The sequence below is a fragment of the Phocoena sinus genome, chromosome 5 (genome assembly GCF_008692025.1).
Source record: "Phocoena sinus isolate mPhoSin1 chromosome 5, mPhoSin1.pri, whole genome shotgun sequence".
NCBI classification, from domain to species: domain Eukaryota; kingdom Metazoa; phylum Chordata; class Mammalia; order Artiodactyla; family Phocoenidae; genus Phocoena; species Phocoena sinus.
In genome coordinates, this window is record NC_045767.1 from 30,847,940 (window position 1) to 30,864,984 (window position 17,045).

The 17,045-nt window shown below is 39.7% G+C and overlaps 1 protein-coding gene across 1 annotated transcript in view; it reads left to right on the forward strand.

The window, feature by feature from the left end:
* Positions 1-658: 658 nt before the first annotated feature.
* Positions 659-17,045, forward strand: part of COL25A1 (collagen type XXV alpha 1 chain) — a 478,322-nt gene continuing 461,935 nt past the window's right edge. The window contains exons 1-2 of the mRNA XM_032633191.1: positions 659-955; positions 2,035-2,104. Coding sequence (XP_032489082.1) covers positions 659-955; positions 2,035-2,104 — 367 coding nt within the window. The remainder of the gene's footprint in view (positions 956-2,034; positions 2,105-17,045) is intronic.

Sequence of the window (17,045 nt, forward strand, 5' to 3'; positions counted from 1 at the left end):
GAAGGGTATTTAAGGCTCGCAAACGCGAGGCTGCGGAGATACTTCGGGCAGCCGCGACTTCGGCCTCGCGACTCTCATTTTCTCCTTGGGGATTTCGTTTTCCTCTCTCCTCTCCCCCTTGGCCACCCCTTTTGCACTGCACTCTCGTGGTCTCTCTCAGCCCTTTCACCTGGAACTGAATCCAGGTGGGAAACAGGTCGGCGTGAGGAAAGACACCGAATAGGTAGAAATAAGGCAAACTAACAGAGGCGCAACAGGTCCGGTGCTCTGCGGCGAGGGCGAGCGGCGGCCCCTCGCAGCGCCTTGGCCGCTGTCTCCTGGACCCCGCGCGGCCGCTTTCCTCAGAGGAGGTCCCCGTCCTTTGAGGGGCCAGGAGGGACACCCGGGTGGGTTTCATCCCGGATTTTAGCTTATTGCCACCAGTCCCCGGACTGAGGGTGCTTTTCACTCGCAGCTGGGAGGTGAGAAGAAAGCGGAGGATGGTCCACGTCTGCGGGTCTCGGCGCTGATCCATCGCCGCGCCCCGGCTCCGACTCCGCCAACTAGTTGTGCAGCCACCGGGACTGAACTTTGGAGGAAACGTCCTTTTTCTTTCTTTTACGATTATTGGAGGTGGTAGAGGGTGGGAGGCGACGCCGAGACAGCCGACCCCGCCACGATGCTGGTGAAGAAGCAAGCAGGGAAAGGAGGGGGGCGGGAGCCGGGCTCCGAGGACCGGAGCCCAGCCGGGCAGCGTTGTGCCCGGACCGTGTCCCCGTGCGCCGCCCTGACCGCCCTCCTGTCAGTAGTGGCCGTGATATCTTGTCTGTACCTGGGGGTGAAAACCAACGACCTCCAGGCGAGGATCGCCGCCCTCGAATCCGCCAAAGGAGACCCTTCCATCCGTCTGCTGCCTGATTGTCTGGATCAGCTCAAAGCAATGGTGCAGGAGAAAGTGGAGCGACTTCTGGCTCAGGTGTGAAAGGCTGGGGTGTTTTGCACGTGGATAACATCTTGTACAGGCGTGATTCTGTGTACATGACCAGCCTCTGCCTTACTGTGTGCAGACGTGATATGGCTGTGTGTACACATATATGCTAGGCCACCATCTCTGCTCACTGTAGCATATATTTGTATATGCACACACTTTGATATCACCCTCTCTGTCTCTATCATCTTCCCTTACTCTTCTTAATGTTTGCATGCTAAACATATATGGAGGTCTAAAGGGGGGAAGGGTGGCCGAAAGGGCAGGGTGGCATTTCAGCTCTTTTCAGTTTCTGGAGTTGCATGTGGATCTTTTCCAATGTTGTGGAGAATATTCCTTGCAGAGATAACATCTGTTATATCCTTTTTAAGGTATAAGAAGGTTAGGGCCAGAGGTGTTATTAATATGCAAAAGGGAATCACTCTTAAAAGTGAAATAATTCTACATATGATTTTAGATCAATTATTTCACACATTGAATGTTTTCATATTAAATGTTTAAAAAGAAAAAAAAATAGTAGCTTGAGTTTTTTGTAAAGGATGCAGTGCCATGGGTGTTTGTGAATGCAGAGCCATTGGAGTTGAGAGTTGAAAGGAATCTGTGTTATGTTTATCAAAACCAGGGGTGTTTTAACTACAGTTAGGGGGTTTTCTGGAACTTGCTCTTCCAAGGGAGAGGCTGTTTGGCAGTAGTGGCAGGACAACATGATAAGCAGTTGACTTTTATGTGTAAAATACTGGTTGTTTTAAAACCCCTAGCTTACCTAGAACTGCAACATGTTAATGCTGGTTTTTTGCACTGACTGAATATACCTGAGCTGAGAGAGAGGGTGATGGTAGCTGAAGAATGGAGAAAGATGTTACACAAATCCAACAGTCTTGATACCACGTGAATGGTCATTTTCTTTTTTTAGGACTTGGGTACTGTTACCTTTTGACTAAAGTCCAAGTACATATGTAAACGTTAGTTATGCAGGCTGGTAAATCAGGCATATGGCCAGAGTTCCTAAAGAATCCATTTTTCTACAATACTACTGATGATTGTTAATACCTCTTCTTTTCCGACAGAAATCCTATGAACATATGGCTAAAATAAGAATCGCAAGAGAAGCACCTTCAGAGTGCAACTGCCCAGCAGGTAAAATGGAACTTATTTCACAAGGTTTCCTCCATAGCAGAGCATTTTAAAACAAAGGTCCTGTGTCTGTCAAGTCTACCTGTAATAATAGTAAAGAAAGAATGCAGACCCAACTTACTTTAATAAAATCAACATGTCTGGGTAAAAGGATGGCAAATAAAGCCCCAGATATTATTTTAAGCAGCATACCAAGGTCTGTTAAGGGAAAGCAAAGAAGATAGAGATAATCACCAAAGAAAATACAGGCCAGATGATGTCCAAAGACAAAGTTCTTAGATTCAAAGATGGAAAATTATTCTTCCGTTTTATTCAATTTTGATATCTATGGTGAAAAGGACTGCAGAACACGTTAGATTTGAATTCCTTAGTGGCTAATGTTGCATTAGTACAGGTTTCTGTTTGACAAACGATTGTGTTAGTAGACCTTGCCTGCTTTTATTTTCTATCAGAAAGGTTCTCTCGCCTATCCTATAGGAATGAGGACTGAAAGGAAATTGGTTCTTTATCTTGAGCTGTTCATTACAAACTATTGCATTCTCAATGACTTCTCAGAAAAGGATCTTATATTTTTACCATTTTTCTGTGTGGCTTTAGGGAACTGTATTAATTTAATGACAGCATATTAGTAGAAGGATGAAGAAGAGAGACATTGATGAATAAAACCCCCTGGGTAATCATTAAATCTTCCTTCACAGACCTCTGAGGCTTGGTAGTCAGTCATCTGTAGACCTAACATTTGGAAGCCCTTGGAGTATATCCATTGGAAAATATCTAGTGGATTCAACTGATAGAAGTCATGAAAAACTTCCATGAGTCTTGAGATTTTTGTTTCAGATAAATGGTGTTAATGTATTTATGAACATTTTAGTTTCTTTTATCATCATGTATAGAGAAGTGAGTCTCTTACATTGTTTTTCATGTTTAGGAACATGATACTTAGATACTTACACTGTATGGAAAGGCTAGTTCCTGAATTTTTTTCACATTCTGAGGTTTTTTTGCCTCATGCTAATTTGTTTTGACACAGCTAAACCAGGCACAATGTTTAGAAATTTCAAATGTCAACTCCTGATTGAACATCATAAATTTTTACTATTTATGTTCTGCTATATTGTTGACCATCATGGAGCTGTATTTTTTAAAACTGAAGCCCTTTCAGTTGAGAAGACATATATACATTACGTAACAGGAAAACAAAGAGTTAATGTTTTACATTGTAGGTTTCATTCTTAGTTGTTTTAAGTTGGGAAAGACCTCAGAAGTCAGAAATTCAAAGAAGGCACTTTTCTAGTGCAGGAATTAACTTATAACAACCTCACCGGCCTGTAGGGATTATTTAAATTCCCAAGACAGTTGGTACAGGACTTCACTGATCATACCACTGAGAATCCAGTGTTTTCTGTATACAGTACTCTTGCTAGCTGTGTGAAAAATAACTGGTATTTAATTAATTGGATTCTTAGTGAACTTGGTAAAAGTAGAAAAGTGACAACCACAGCACTGAGGTTTTTTTTTGGGTATTTTAACTGCTTCATGATGTTTGATGTAAGCTGGTGGTTGAGGTCTAATTTGTAATCTGGAAGAAAGTCATTGCATTTAGAGTTCACCTTATATTATCTTGGAAGATCATTTGAACCATTTTTCTTCTTAACATTAATTTAACAATAAATGGTGATTTCACCATGATAACAAATAAATAAATAATAAATGGTGATTTCCTTGGCGTTTTTGTTGGCTCTCCCTAATGGCTGCTTTACTTTCTTGCCACCACTAGAGCTCCACATTACACCAGTTTTCACCAGGTTACCTGAGAGGTAAACTTTTGAAGGTGCATATTCCAACACACAGAATTAAACAGGTTTCTTGCTGACAAATCACTGTTACAGAAACACTCTCTTCTGCTTGTGGAATAATTAGACATCATCAAAATAAAGGCATTATGTTGAAAATAGGATCCTGGGGAAAACCAGCTATTTTGAATTACGGTCAGTGAGATATTGTTTTAGGGAATGAATGGGCTGGCCAAGAGGATTAGAAAGTAGATACAATACTTCCCACCTGGTTTGGCTTTTACCTTCGTTTACAGTGACTAAGAGTTGTTACCCAGACATCTGTTCATAGGGCAGAGTGAGACAAGTCTATGACCTCAGCTCATTTCCTGTGGACAGATGCCCACCCCTTGAAGTTGACACTCTTGTTGACAGTCTCCGCCACAGAGCCAAGGACTGATAGCAAGGACTAATGCTGTGTTGTTTATGTTCACTTTTGATAGAATTCAGTCCCAGTGAAGTTTATCCAGGTAGGCTACAAGAAATCATGGAATTGAAAGCCTTTTTTTTTTTTTTTTTTTTAGCACAGGAAAGGAACTTTTGTGGGAGAGGCATGAGAAAGACTGTTACCGAATGATTTTTCATTGAATGGTTTTCATTGAATGGTTTTTCAAGCATTCTCTCATTTAATCTTCACAACAACCCCGAGAGTTAAGTATTAGTAATCTCAATTTGCAGATGGAGAAGCTGAACTCAGAGAAGGTGACTAACTTAACATAGTTAGGGCAAGGTCAGGATTCATGCCCACATCTGACAGAATCAAAACCCAAAGTCAAATGAGGAATTGAGAATGAGTATAGGTTTTGGAGCTGGACAGTTCTGGATTGGAATCCTGCTACCTTCCCCATAGGTTGATAATTTACCTGAAGTCTGGTGTATTATTGGCCATTCATCAGATGATAGCAGTTACTATTCTTTTTAATATATTGTGTGTTACTTGACTCTAATGTGTCCATGGGGACACATAATATAGGTGGTAAAACTGAGGCCTGAAGATGTATAACTTGCTCAAAGCCTCATGGCTAGTTAATGGCAGCTTTTGGACTAGAACACCATATGCTTAATTAAACAAATATATCTGTAGATCATTCATGCAGTTAATCAAATGAGTCAGTATCTCTTGGTGCTATATCAGTGAAGATATTGTATTAGTCTACTAAATTATTTTTACCAAAATTATAGGAAAAACTTTTGACCTTGAGGTAAGCCATGATTGAAGTAGGTAGAACCTGGGCTTAAAAGAGTATGGGGATAAAGAATGTACTTACAGTCTTCGTACCACATGTTTACAAAAAGAAGCACTTTATCTGACTCATTTTCACACTTATTTTTTAACAGCTTTATTGAAATATATTTTATAATATTTGAGTGTATGACTTAAAGATTAAAAAAAAAATTATGGAGCTGGGCAGCCATCACCACAGTCCAATTTTAGATCACTTCATCATTCTCCAAAATTCACATTTACTTTTTTCATGTGCTCAGGAGAAGCTCTATTTCTTGAACATTTGCTTTAAAGAAACCTTGAAATAAAAATTTAAAAACCGTACAAATTAGAGTTCTGTTTAGCAGCATATTTGATTTAACAGTAGCTGAACCATGGAAATTCAGCTGTCATCTGTGGCTTGGCCTCTGTAAAACTTGACCTTCATAGGAGAGAATAAATCGGCTCTTTCCTGTGGCTGTACAATTCCATTCGGGGTTCTGTTCTTAGAGTCCTACGTAAAGTATGTACAAATCAGGCATATTTATGGGAAGGTTTTAAGTTCCAACTGATAAAGAACACTGGGAACCAGGCAGCCAACCAAAAGATGTTTCGATCACAAAGGTTTCTGTACCTTACTCATTGGTTGTGTTGCCTGCCCAGGGTATTAGATGAAAGAACCTCTGGGACATAATGGACAGAGAACATGAGTGGGCAATAAAGAATCCAGTGTTCTAGTCTGGATGACCGATAGTGGGCTTTCTTCCATGACAACATTTCTGGAGGAGCAATCAGGATCTGCCAGTAGGACTGCTTTAATGATAGACCCTGCTATATTCAGATAAAGAACGTTTCCTGATCAAGGGGTTGCTTTAGTGTCATTGGGGTCACGGAATATAGATCTGTAAATTAGTTCAACAAAAAATTCTGAAGATATTATGTCTGACAAATGAGAGAAATTTGGGGGAGTCCTAAAGAGTATATTTAGGCTATTCTTAAATCTTATTTTTGAATGAGGTATATTGATTTTCTCTCATACCAAATAAAATTTTGATAAAAGTATAGCAAAAAAAAAGAAAAAAAAAAAGAATCCAGAGTTCTAACCCTGGCTTTGCCATTAACATGTACAATCTTGGGGAAATCACTTCCAAGAATGACTTACAGACTCTGTTTTCATATCTTCCAAATAGGAGTGTTGGACTAGAGTGATTTTGAAGGATATTTGTCAATTCTCCAGGTATGAAGAGACTGTGTGTGCTAAATATATAGATACAGGAAAAATGCTGATGAACAAGGCAGACTTGGTATCTACCCTCATGGCACTTACATTTCAATGAGGATGACAGGCATTTAAAAATGACATGAATTTACAGGCATGACAAGTACAACCAAGAAAAAGTACAGTGTGCTTTGGAGCACATGACCAAAGTTTCTTCCATACTGTTAATACTATGGATTTTTTTTTTTCTTTTCTTTGGGGGTGGGGTGGGAAAGAGAAATTCACAGTAGCAGAAAATCATAATATGAGAAAATCTGGCTTCTGATTACACATAAGAGCTCTAGCAATGGAAAAAAAGCTGGTTTGCATAGCCTCACCTGGCTTTTGGCTTTCCAAGAATTTATGGCCAGATGAAGGTGCATTGATAGCTGGTTTACACTGATATCCAATTGAAACAGAAAGTGGCTTTAATATATAAAAGGTTGTGGTAGATAGCATGGTGATCTGTTTGTCTACATTTCTCCTGAAAGCAGTGAGATTTGGGCTGAATAAGAGTTGAAACTTCCTGCCTGGTGGTACTGAACAGTTCCACTGGACCTGGCTCCTCTATGTTCACAGATAATGATGAAATAATGTAACACGTCTAGTCATCTACTCAGAGAGTTCAGCTAGAAATAAAAAAGGTATATTCCATAATTTCCGAGGTTCTTCCACGTCCTCCAAGTCTATGAAAATGGTTGGATACAAAGTAAGATTAAATGTAGGCAAGTAGAAGTACCTCCGATTCACAAATATGAGTGACACAGCCTCTGGTGACTGCTTTTGTGGCATCGTCTCAATTTGCGGAGGAAATAAAGGTTCACTGTAGCTTTAAGGTTGTGCACCCTTTCCCATCATATGAGAAGACCTTTAAATTACCTTGCTAACAGAAATCTACTTTATCATATAAAACTGAATTTCCTACTAGCATGGTTTTTCACTCATGCTGTACATTTTTCTTAACCGGCTACAAGATGAATGGGAAGAGTGCATCAAGTAAGGACATAATAATGTATAGATTTTCAATTATGTAAGGTAAAGAATAGTCAGAAACGGGTTTGTAGAAAGAAAGCAAATTAAAATGCCATAAATAATAACAGGCATTTCCCTCCTCTCCTAAGGCCAAACAATACAATATGACATCTGAGTGCCTTAAAGTCTTCATGTTAAATGGTTTCAGTCCTAATGAGTACAGCGGTTTGGGTGTAACATTTTTAGTTGGTCAGTAGTGACAGCTGGCAAAATGCCTCGGTTACCTGAAGGACCAAGGTCAAATTGCGTCTCGAAGCAGTGTTCTTGTTTCTTAGCTTCTCCTCTGTTTCTCTTGTCTAAAAGTCATTAAGAAGCAAATCCTTCAAATATTCTTTTCTCTTTCTTACTTTAGTAATTCTGTTTTTCCATGAGCCAGGAATTATTTAAGAGAAGGATATGCATTCTGCATAAGTGTTAGTTCTTTCTAGCTGAGTTGAAGAACGTGTAGGTACAAATAACCTCTCAGGATCTTAATAACCTGTAGTGCTTCTGATTGGTTTGTAACTATGTGAAGTCAACTACGTGGCGTTTTAAAAAACAGTATTTGAATGTCAAGATTAGGTCTAGGAATGAAGGAGGAGGGCATCCTCCCATCGACAAGATTAGGTGAATGGAGAGCTGGTGGGGAAACGTGTCAGAATCTGGACCGTTCAGGGAGGCATTGTCTGCTGTGGGGGGGAACCTCACTAGACACTCATCAAAATGACATCAATCTATGTTATCCTGAGTGGAAACCATTCAAAACCTATCATGAAAAAGTGTTTTTATTCCATCCTTCCACATTATAGATGCTACTTGGTGGTTTGTTGGAAGCTGAGAATGGGAAAACAATGTATGTGTCAGTCTGGGCTGCAGGCGATAGCCCAGTATGTGACTGCTAAACACAGAAGCATCCCCACCCTCCCTGTTGGCCAATATGGGTGAAGTTCCACACAGTGGTTTAATGCACCATGATAGTTAACATTTATTTTTTTAGAATTTGTGTTAAAAATGACTGTGGCACACCTGCATACTGAATTCTTAGACATGCGTAGTTACTGTTTCATTTGGGATGTGTTCAGCAACGTTGCAATTAAAACATGTTTTATGGTCAACTTTTAAAAAGGAAGAGATGCAGAAGAGTGGGAAGCAGAAGTAAGTGGAAACCACTTACAAATTAAAATTGAGCACTTTTCATTGGTATCATATATTCCTTCACTGGAGTATTCTATGCCCTTTAAATGATAGGATTCCTTGAAGAAATGCCACCAGATGGCAGGCACCTTCCTTTCGTGACCACAAGGAGGGAGAACTGAGCTGAATAGTGGGACTTCCTCTGTTCTGTCAGCTCCTTCTCACTTAAATTCCTAGCAGACTTCTGTCTGCTATGGAAAAGTTTAATGGAAGGAGCAAGTAATTTCTTCCATCTATATTTGAATGCTAGACTGTCCTATCAGCTTTAAGATATTTAAAATAACCTAGTAAATTTCACATTTGTATTAGTCAAAACGTTCAGTTGTTTAGTAGATCAGTTCACATATATGAACTTGAGACTTGTATTCCAATAGCTAGAATAAATGAACTAAATGTAATTGAATTTACCAGTTGGAGATTTTGTGCTTATATTTGGTAATTTCTCAGAATCAAGAATCATTTGGAATCACTATCGTGATTTTGACGTCATTTCATCTGGAGTCTCCATTTCAACTCCAGTCACCACATAATATGATGGTTGGGGTGCGTTCTTTATTTTTCTCCTATTGTGTCCCTTAGTCTGATCACTTAATCTGATTCGCCAGGAATGCCAAAAACTGTCTGTTTATTTGTATATTCATAATTTAGACTTTAGGAGCTCTAGGCTTCTGAATTATGTACACAAAGTTTTTATTCTTATATTTTACATGTAGTCAGCACGTATTTAAATACAGTTTTCATGTTTAGGCTAAGTGGCTGAGTAAACTGGATGAATCGTAGGCAGCGCTAGCTTGTGCATTATGGTAATATTAAGAGTCAGAATATGTCTAACTAGAAGTAGGCCTGGTCGTGTCAAAGGTAAAACCTACTTTCCTTTTTTTTTTTAATCAAAGAGTTCACATGTAACGGAGAGTGAAAAGGGGGAGGAAAAAGCCACCCGTGTCCTGTAATCTCTTGGAATCATATCTCTTTACCATCATATTTATCAAGATTGGTACTTTAGAGTTCCTGTTATAATGTAAATCTGGACAATTGTTAGAGAGTCGGAGCAATTCTCCATTATAGCTCTGTCCCCAGCACCCTCTTTTGCTCTCGTAGCAGCTAATTGCAGGGAGAAATCTCATAGGAGTCTCTCCGTCCAGTCTATTACAGGGCCAGAATGGTAGTATTACTTTTGATCCTTGAGATGCTAGAATTAAATATGCCTGGAAAATTGGCACAGTTCTTTCCCAATATTCCTGTATCTTAGGTCAATTCTGACAGTTATTAAAGGTAAGTTGTTTGTATTACGCTTCTAGGAATTGTGAAACTCTAATTTCTGTCCCAGGGGATCCAAAATCCTGCTGGCGTTTTTTAAATGTACATGATATGATCATAAGATAAAATATTTCCATGAACCATGCATAAAAATCAACCATTTGACTTTAAAGTCATGCTAGAATTGCTGTCAAATTCTAGGGCTTTGCCAGTGAACTTTGGAATACTAAAAGTCGTTTTTCTACTAAAAAATTAGGGCTCAAGGTCAGAGCAGACGAAGTTCGAATGAACACAGGCACCTTAAATAGCTGCCTTTCTGAGGATGGTTATTAACCTGGTTGGGGGTCAAGTGAGTTAAGTGTGTCAAGGACCAGGTGTCCCTGTGGGCAGACCCTGATGCTAACTGCTAAGTGGTCTCACAGGGTAATTGCCTTCCACTTCCTGAGGGAGTGGGTTGTGATTCCATTTCTACCAATCTCATTTATGAGCTCCATGGCTGGGGTTCTGGTTTGTATCTGTGTATCTCTAGGGCTTAGTGTAGAGTTCTCTACAGAAAGTTAGCTATAAAAATTCGTAATGATCATAATGAAGATCTGTCAACTTGATTTGGTTGAGAACTTTTATTGTGGCTTATCTCTTTACATACACTAATATCCTTATCCCTATGCCTTTTAACATTTTCCCTGAGGTCTTTGTGAGCCAAAACATATTAAAAATAATACAAACCTTAGAGTTCAAGTGGTTCACGTGTTTTCTAGCATTTCTCAAGGAGGCTGAACCTTTAGAAAAGATCTTAGGAGGAAATCCAGTATATGAAATTGGATACAATGTCAGCTACACACACAGTGATTGACCTTGGAGGTCAGAGGGGACAGAGGCCAAAACCCTATATGGTTTTTCTTTCCGTTGCCCACCCCACTCCCTGCGTGATGGCCCCTGCGGATCTCCAAAAAACCTTAGGAATCCATTGGATACTGTTAGAAAATTACTGGAAGTCCAATCTCCACTGTGATCCCAGCTCCTCTGTCTCGGGATACCATATGTTTGTCAACACAACTCATCTCCAAATTCTGTAACTACAAACATTACAAGGAATGATGGGACCAAAATTACTTATTAAAATGAATAGAATCCAGAAATGACTGTTAATATAATACTGTTCTTTAATGGGTTTTAGTAGTATAGCAAAGGAGATGTAATAATAGAGGTAGCGCTGGAAAGCTGAAAAAGTGCATTGTATAATTGAGCGTGGGACTGTGCGTCAGGAAATCGGCATTTCACCTCACCCCTTGTCCTAAAGTCACTTATTTTTTTAAGCTTTCAAGTCATTACATTGTTCTTGTTTTTTATGACAGTTTTTTTTGTGTGTTTTTTTCACATTTCTTCCTTTGTATTTTTGCTTATTCTTTAATTTTGGATATTAATATGGGAGTTTCTCACCAAGTTACAGCAATCTATTGCCTCTTCTCTATATTTATTTAAAGCAATTGATTTTTTTCAACTAATAGTGAATACTTGGTTTGCAAAGTAGTGTACATAAAGTAACTATCTCCAAATTATATTATTTATAGAAAATTTATATTGCGAGAAAGTTGTTATTAAAGATACTTCTAAGATCTTTGAGACTTATTGATTTGATTCTTATTTGTGTTAAACTGATGATGTTTACGTATTAAAATTTAAATTGACAGTACAATGTGAATATATGAATTGTGCATCTGTGTTTAAATAATAATAGGAAAAATCTTCAGGAATTAACAACATTTTAGCCAATACTGAAGGGATATATGTAGTATATTTCAGAAAGAAAGTGTAGATCTGGGCACAACCATTCTGTAACAAGTACTGCAAAAAGAAGTTTGAAAGACAAAACTCTTCCTCCCGTTGAGGTGAACGTCCAGTGTCATCAGCAATGCTGTTTACTGTATGAGTAGCTAGCTGTGGACAGTAGTTTGGTCAAGTGCAACACCTTGATTGTCTTATTGGGCAGATAGTAGAATGACAACTGTACAAGTTATTGAGTTTTGGTGAGCAGTTTATTTTCTCCTTAATACACAGTCTTTTTAAAATTAATTAATTAATTAATTTTTGGCTGCGTTGGGTCTTCGTTGCTGCTCACAGGCGTTCTCTAGTTGCGGTGAGCAGGGGCTACTCTTTGTTGCAGTGCGCAGGCTTCTCGTTGCGGTGGCTTCTCTTGTTGCGGAGCATGGGCTCTAGGCGTGGGCTTCAGTAGTTGTGGCTCACAGGCTCCGTAGTTGTGGCTCGCGGGATCTAGAGCGCAAGGCTCAGTAGTTTTGGTGCACGGACTTAGTTGCTTCGCGTTACGTGGGGGTCTTCCTGGACCAGGGTTCGAACCTGTGTCCCCTGTATTGGCAGGCAGATTCTTAACCACTGTGCCACCAGGGAAGTCCCACAGCCTTAAACTATGGACTTCCAGGAATTCTGGAAGAGAAAAAATGACTTTTCTTTTTTAAGTTACTTTGCCTTTTGAGAGAAGACAATTATTAGTAAAGCAGCAAAGGTAGACTGACCAAGTACTAAACGGCTGGAAAGACCAAGTATACCAGCCAAAGCTATTGTGAGCTGCAAAAAAGAGGTCTAACCAAACAAACTGTATTCCCTAAATTTACTGTCAAAACCCTATGGTTATACTGACAACTTCCCAGGAGTTTAAGCAGCAAGCTTGACAGCGTGCGTGGCTTAGTACTACTCTACATGTTATGCATCTGGAAGTTTTGAATAAAAGAAAAGCTCTAGCATTGAGAAACTACATCCGTAAAGAAACCAGGGCCTTTATGTTCTTCTATATGGTTTCCTTCCGTGCATAGTTATTTAATGCTTTAGATTTCAGCTACTTCTGATACTCTCCTGAATATTACTGTTGGTTCTGTAATCAAGTTCTGTATGAGGAATGCTATGTGTTGGTGTAAAACTTTATGTTACGATTTTGGAATGTTAAAAAGAAAGTTAACTTATTTTTATGGCCAGAAAGTATCCTTGAATTGAGAGGTCTGAGGTATACTTTCTGTTTTCTATGCGTGACCCCATGACACTTTAGATTCAGAATGTATTTTATTCTTTTAAGCCTTCATCTGTTTGAGTAGAAAACCCTTGCTTCCAGCCCAATCCTCAAGAAGAAATAAATCCCAGATAGAGGAATTTTGTAATCGGTCACATTTATCCCCTAGATATGTATATCATACATCATTTTCTCCTCATTTCAATTTTTAGTCTCCATTTTTGTTTAACTGTAGTCATATACCACTAGCATTTTGAACATTCACATGGCTTTATAGTTATAGGATGTGATGAGATTAATAATGTTCATTGAACTTCTGAAAACCAAGAATGAACACAACAAACACACCCAGAGACAGAGATGAACAAGCATTGTCCTGAGTGAGCTGTTGTTGGCAAACAGAGTGGACAAGGTTGTCTTTGGGATGTAGCCATGTACTACCTATGAGACTACAAAAATAGAGGGTCTTCTGTACTCTTGAATGAGAACTCCCATTCTAGTCAGGCCTCTCTCCTTTCCACCCTCTCTTCCTCCCCTTCTCTAGCATGAATATAAACTCTATTTTGTCTCCATTCAATGGATGACACTCTGCCTGGCCTACGGTCCACCTCTAATTTGACCATTCAGGGACTTTGTCACCCTTAGGTCCCCAAACCTCTAGGCTTTTCCTGGGCAATAGCTATACTTGTGATTAAATCCAGCCGTATAACTGAGAAAACATCAATGGTAAGTATCAATATTTCTCCCAAATTTCAAAAAGTAACTAATTGTTTTCTCCAAAACTACTGTTAAAAGATAATTTTCAAAAAAGGTAAAACCATGACTTTCCTACAGATAGAAAATGAACATGTTAATGACTTCACTTAAATCATTGAAGAAGTAGGTGGTGAGATGTGATAACCAGTTCAAAGGAGGATTTAAAGACAGACACATTTATAGTTGTAGAATATTGAAATTGATGTATAAATGGAGGCAAAACTGGACTTTGCCACAGTGAGGGAGGCAAGTCAATTGCACTCAGCCAGAAAAGAATTTGCATGTCTATAGACAAGATTTATTTGGCTTTGTTATTAGTTATCTACAACTTACAGAGTTTTAAAATAGCTCCCAAAGAATCAGAATGACATAAGTAGGAAGGGTGTGCTCTAGACAATGCATAGTTTTCTGCTGGAGTGCATATTTTCCCCCTACATTACACTAAAGCAACTTACAGGAAAAAATTCTTTAGGTAAGAATTTTTTTTTTCTCTTTAGTGTAGTAATGGTTATTTATTTTTTGTCTTTACCCGTGTTCTTATCTTGTGGTACTCAATTTTCTTATTGTTGCTAAAATTATTTAAAGGACAGTTCCTTTCAGTTAGGCTTTATGTACTTTATGTACTAGACCCATGGGGGGGGGTAGTGCTGATCGCTATGCCTATATTACTGGCATGATGTACGTAAGTAGCCTTTAAAATGGTAACACTGAAGATTTGTTTAAGGTAGAGACCACTTTGGAAGACTCAGCTTCCTGTATTTGGGTATCCGTGAGTAGTTTCACTAATGTAAAAGAAGGAATTGCTGACCTTGCTCTTGCGTTTTGGTACACTATGCCCAGGCAACTACATTTACATAGGCCATATTTGCCTGGTGTGAACATGTGGTTGCCTCTGGGATTCTGTGCTGCTATTTTGGGCATCCTGGCTTTGACTTCAGTTACCTACTCGTTTGGCTTTCCGTTGGAACACTCCATCCAATTCCTTCGTATTCATTCATGCGTTGCTACTTCAGACAGCTTGTCTTTAGTCCATACTCTAAGATTTATTTCCTGTTCTTGGCCAGTCACCTCTCCTGTTGTCCCTGCCTTGTTTGATCTCCCTCCCCTTCTGCCACTACCTGCCCACACTGTTCACTTACCAGCATCCCAAACAGCTTAGCCCTCAGCTGCCCAGGTGTATGGATGCTCTTCTTTGTTTCTACCTGTTTCAGTTGCTGCCACCTTTTGGCTGAACCCACTGGAATTTTGGCAGAAGAATGGCTGAAGCTAGATAACGGCACTGCGTATACATTCTAGGAAGAAAGTATGTTAGGATAGGGGCTGGGTGAGGGCCAATACATTGAAAGTACATGGTGAGTGGTGGGTTTTTTGGTAGGGAAATATTTAGCTTCGTCAGAAGCAGCTTATGTTCTGGTAGTCCCATATTACTAGATGGAGGAGAGGGTTGATTATAAATATTAAATATTTGGATATTAGTATGTAAAATTTCTATATTGTGGGTAGTAACTGACCTCTGGTATTACCTAACTCCAATCAACTCTGGCAAAGGTGAAGGGGTCATGTGTATAGTAGTCTTTAAACATTTTTTATTCAATTAATAAAATATTTATTGCGATTAACTATGAATGAGACCCAGTGCCATATGCTTTACTATTTAAAGAAATAAGTAGGCTGCTAAGCTCTTATGAAGGAACAATGGTGTCAGATATGTAGACTGGACTACAAGAGAACTAAAAGCTACAAAAGTATAGCCTGTAGCCAACTGTATCCAATTTTAATGGATTTAAAACTATAATGATAATTGGTATTTGAACTCATAATTCCACTTCATTTACTTTTCATAACTTCAAAAATAGCAACGTGTTGTTAGAGGAGTTGATATTTGAATTTCTAAGAGACTTTTTTCTAGAAAATGGAAAAGTTCTCTAATGAGTACTGTGATACTTTGCAGAAATGATGGTGCCATACCAATTAGATGGTTTTTCTGAATATAAATGATCTCTGTGAGTTGTTAGGTCAAGTGTAACATTTTTAACCCCTCTCCAGTGTACTTTCCATGGCAGTTATTTTAAGGAGACTTGCAGGGTTTCTTAAATATCAGTTCAGACTCTATGGCCATGTTTTCTAGTGAGGAGAGCATCTCTGGGTCTTGGCTAGCCTCTCTTGGCTTTTAAAGAACAGAGGTCCATTCAGGTGGCCTTAAGTAACAGTGGTGCAGGGATTCTCAGCTTTGTTACCGCTGACATCTTGGACTGGATAATTCTTTGTTGTGGGGGGCGGTCCTGTGCATTGTAGAATGTTTAGCAGCATCCCTGGCCTCTTCCTGACTCGATACCAGTTGCACTCAATTTCCATAATGAAACAGTGTCTCAACATTACCAGATGTCCCCCAGGGGTCGAAATCACTGCTAGCGATTTCAGGATACCCAGTGAGTAAGGAAGGCAGGAATATCAACTCTGCAGCTGGCTCCTCTAGAACAGGGGGTCCCCAACCCCTGGGCCATGGACTGGTACCCGTCCGTGGCCTGTTAGGGAACTGGGCCGCACAGCAGGAGGTGAGCAGCGGGTGAGTGAGTGAAGCTTCACCTGTATTTACAGCCACGCCCCATCGCCACTCCATATCACTCGCATTACCTTCTGAGCTCCGCCTCCTGTCCGATCAGCAGTGGCATTAGATTCTCACAGGAGCACGAACCCTGCTGTGAATTCCGCGTGCGAGGGATCTAGGTTGCACAATCCTTGTGAGAATCTAACGCCTGATGATCCGAGGTGGAGCTGAGGCGGTGATACTAGCGCTGGGGAGCGGCTGCAAATATAGATTATCATTAGCAGAGAGGTTTGACTGCACAGAGACCATGATAAATCAGTTACTGGCAGACTCATATCAGAACCCTGTCAGTAACTGGCAAGTGAAAACAAGCTCAGGGCTCCCACTGATTCTGCATTATGGTGAGTTGTATAATTATTTTATTATATATTACAATGTAATAATAATAGAAATAAAGGGCACGATAAATGTAATGCGCTTGAATCATTCCGAAACCATTCCCCCAGCTCCCCCGCCCCCCGATCCATGGAAAAATTGTTTGCCATGAAACTGGTCCCTGGTGCCAAAAAGGTTGGGGACCGCTGTCCTAGAAGAATAGGAGATGGGAGGTGGTCAGAACAGTCAGGACGTATTATCATCCCCTCAGCAGGAGGCGTCCAGTACAGTGTCCTCTGAGCTTAAGAATTTTATCTCTGCTTCTACTGCTTTTGTCAAGGCCACTTCTCTTTTCTCCCTGTGGCTGCTTCTCTCTTTTTACCTGGTGGTCAAAGTATTGCCCAAGGTCGACCTCTTTCTTTGTGTTTGATTACAGCATTGTTGTTATTATTATTAAAATAACATATGCACATGACAAAAAAGCAAACAT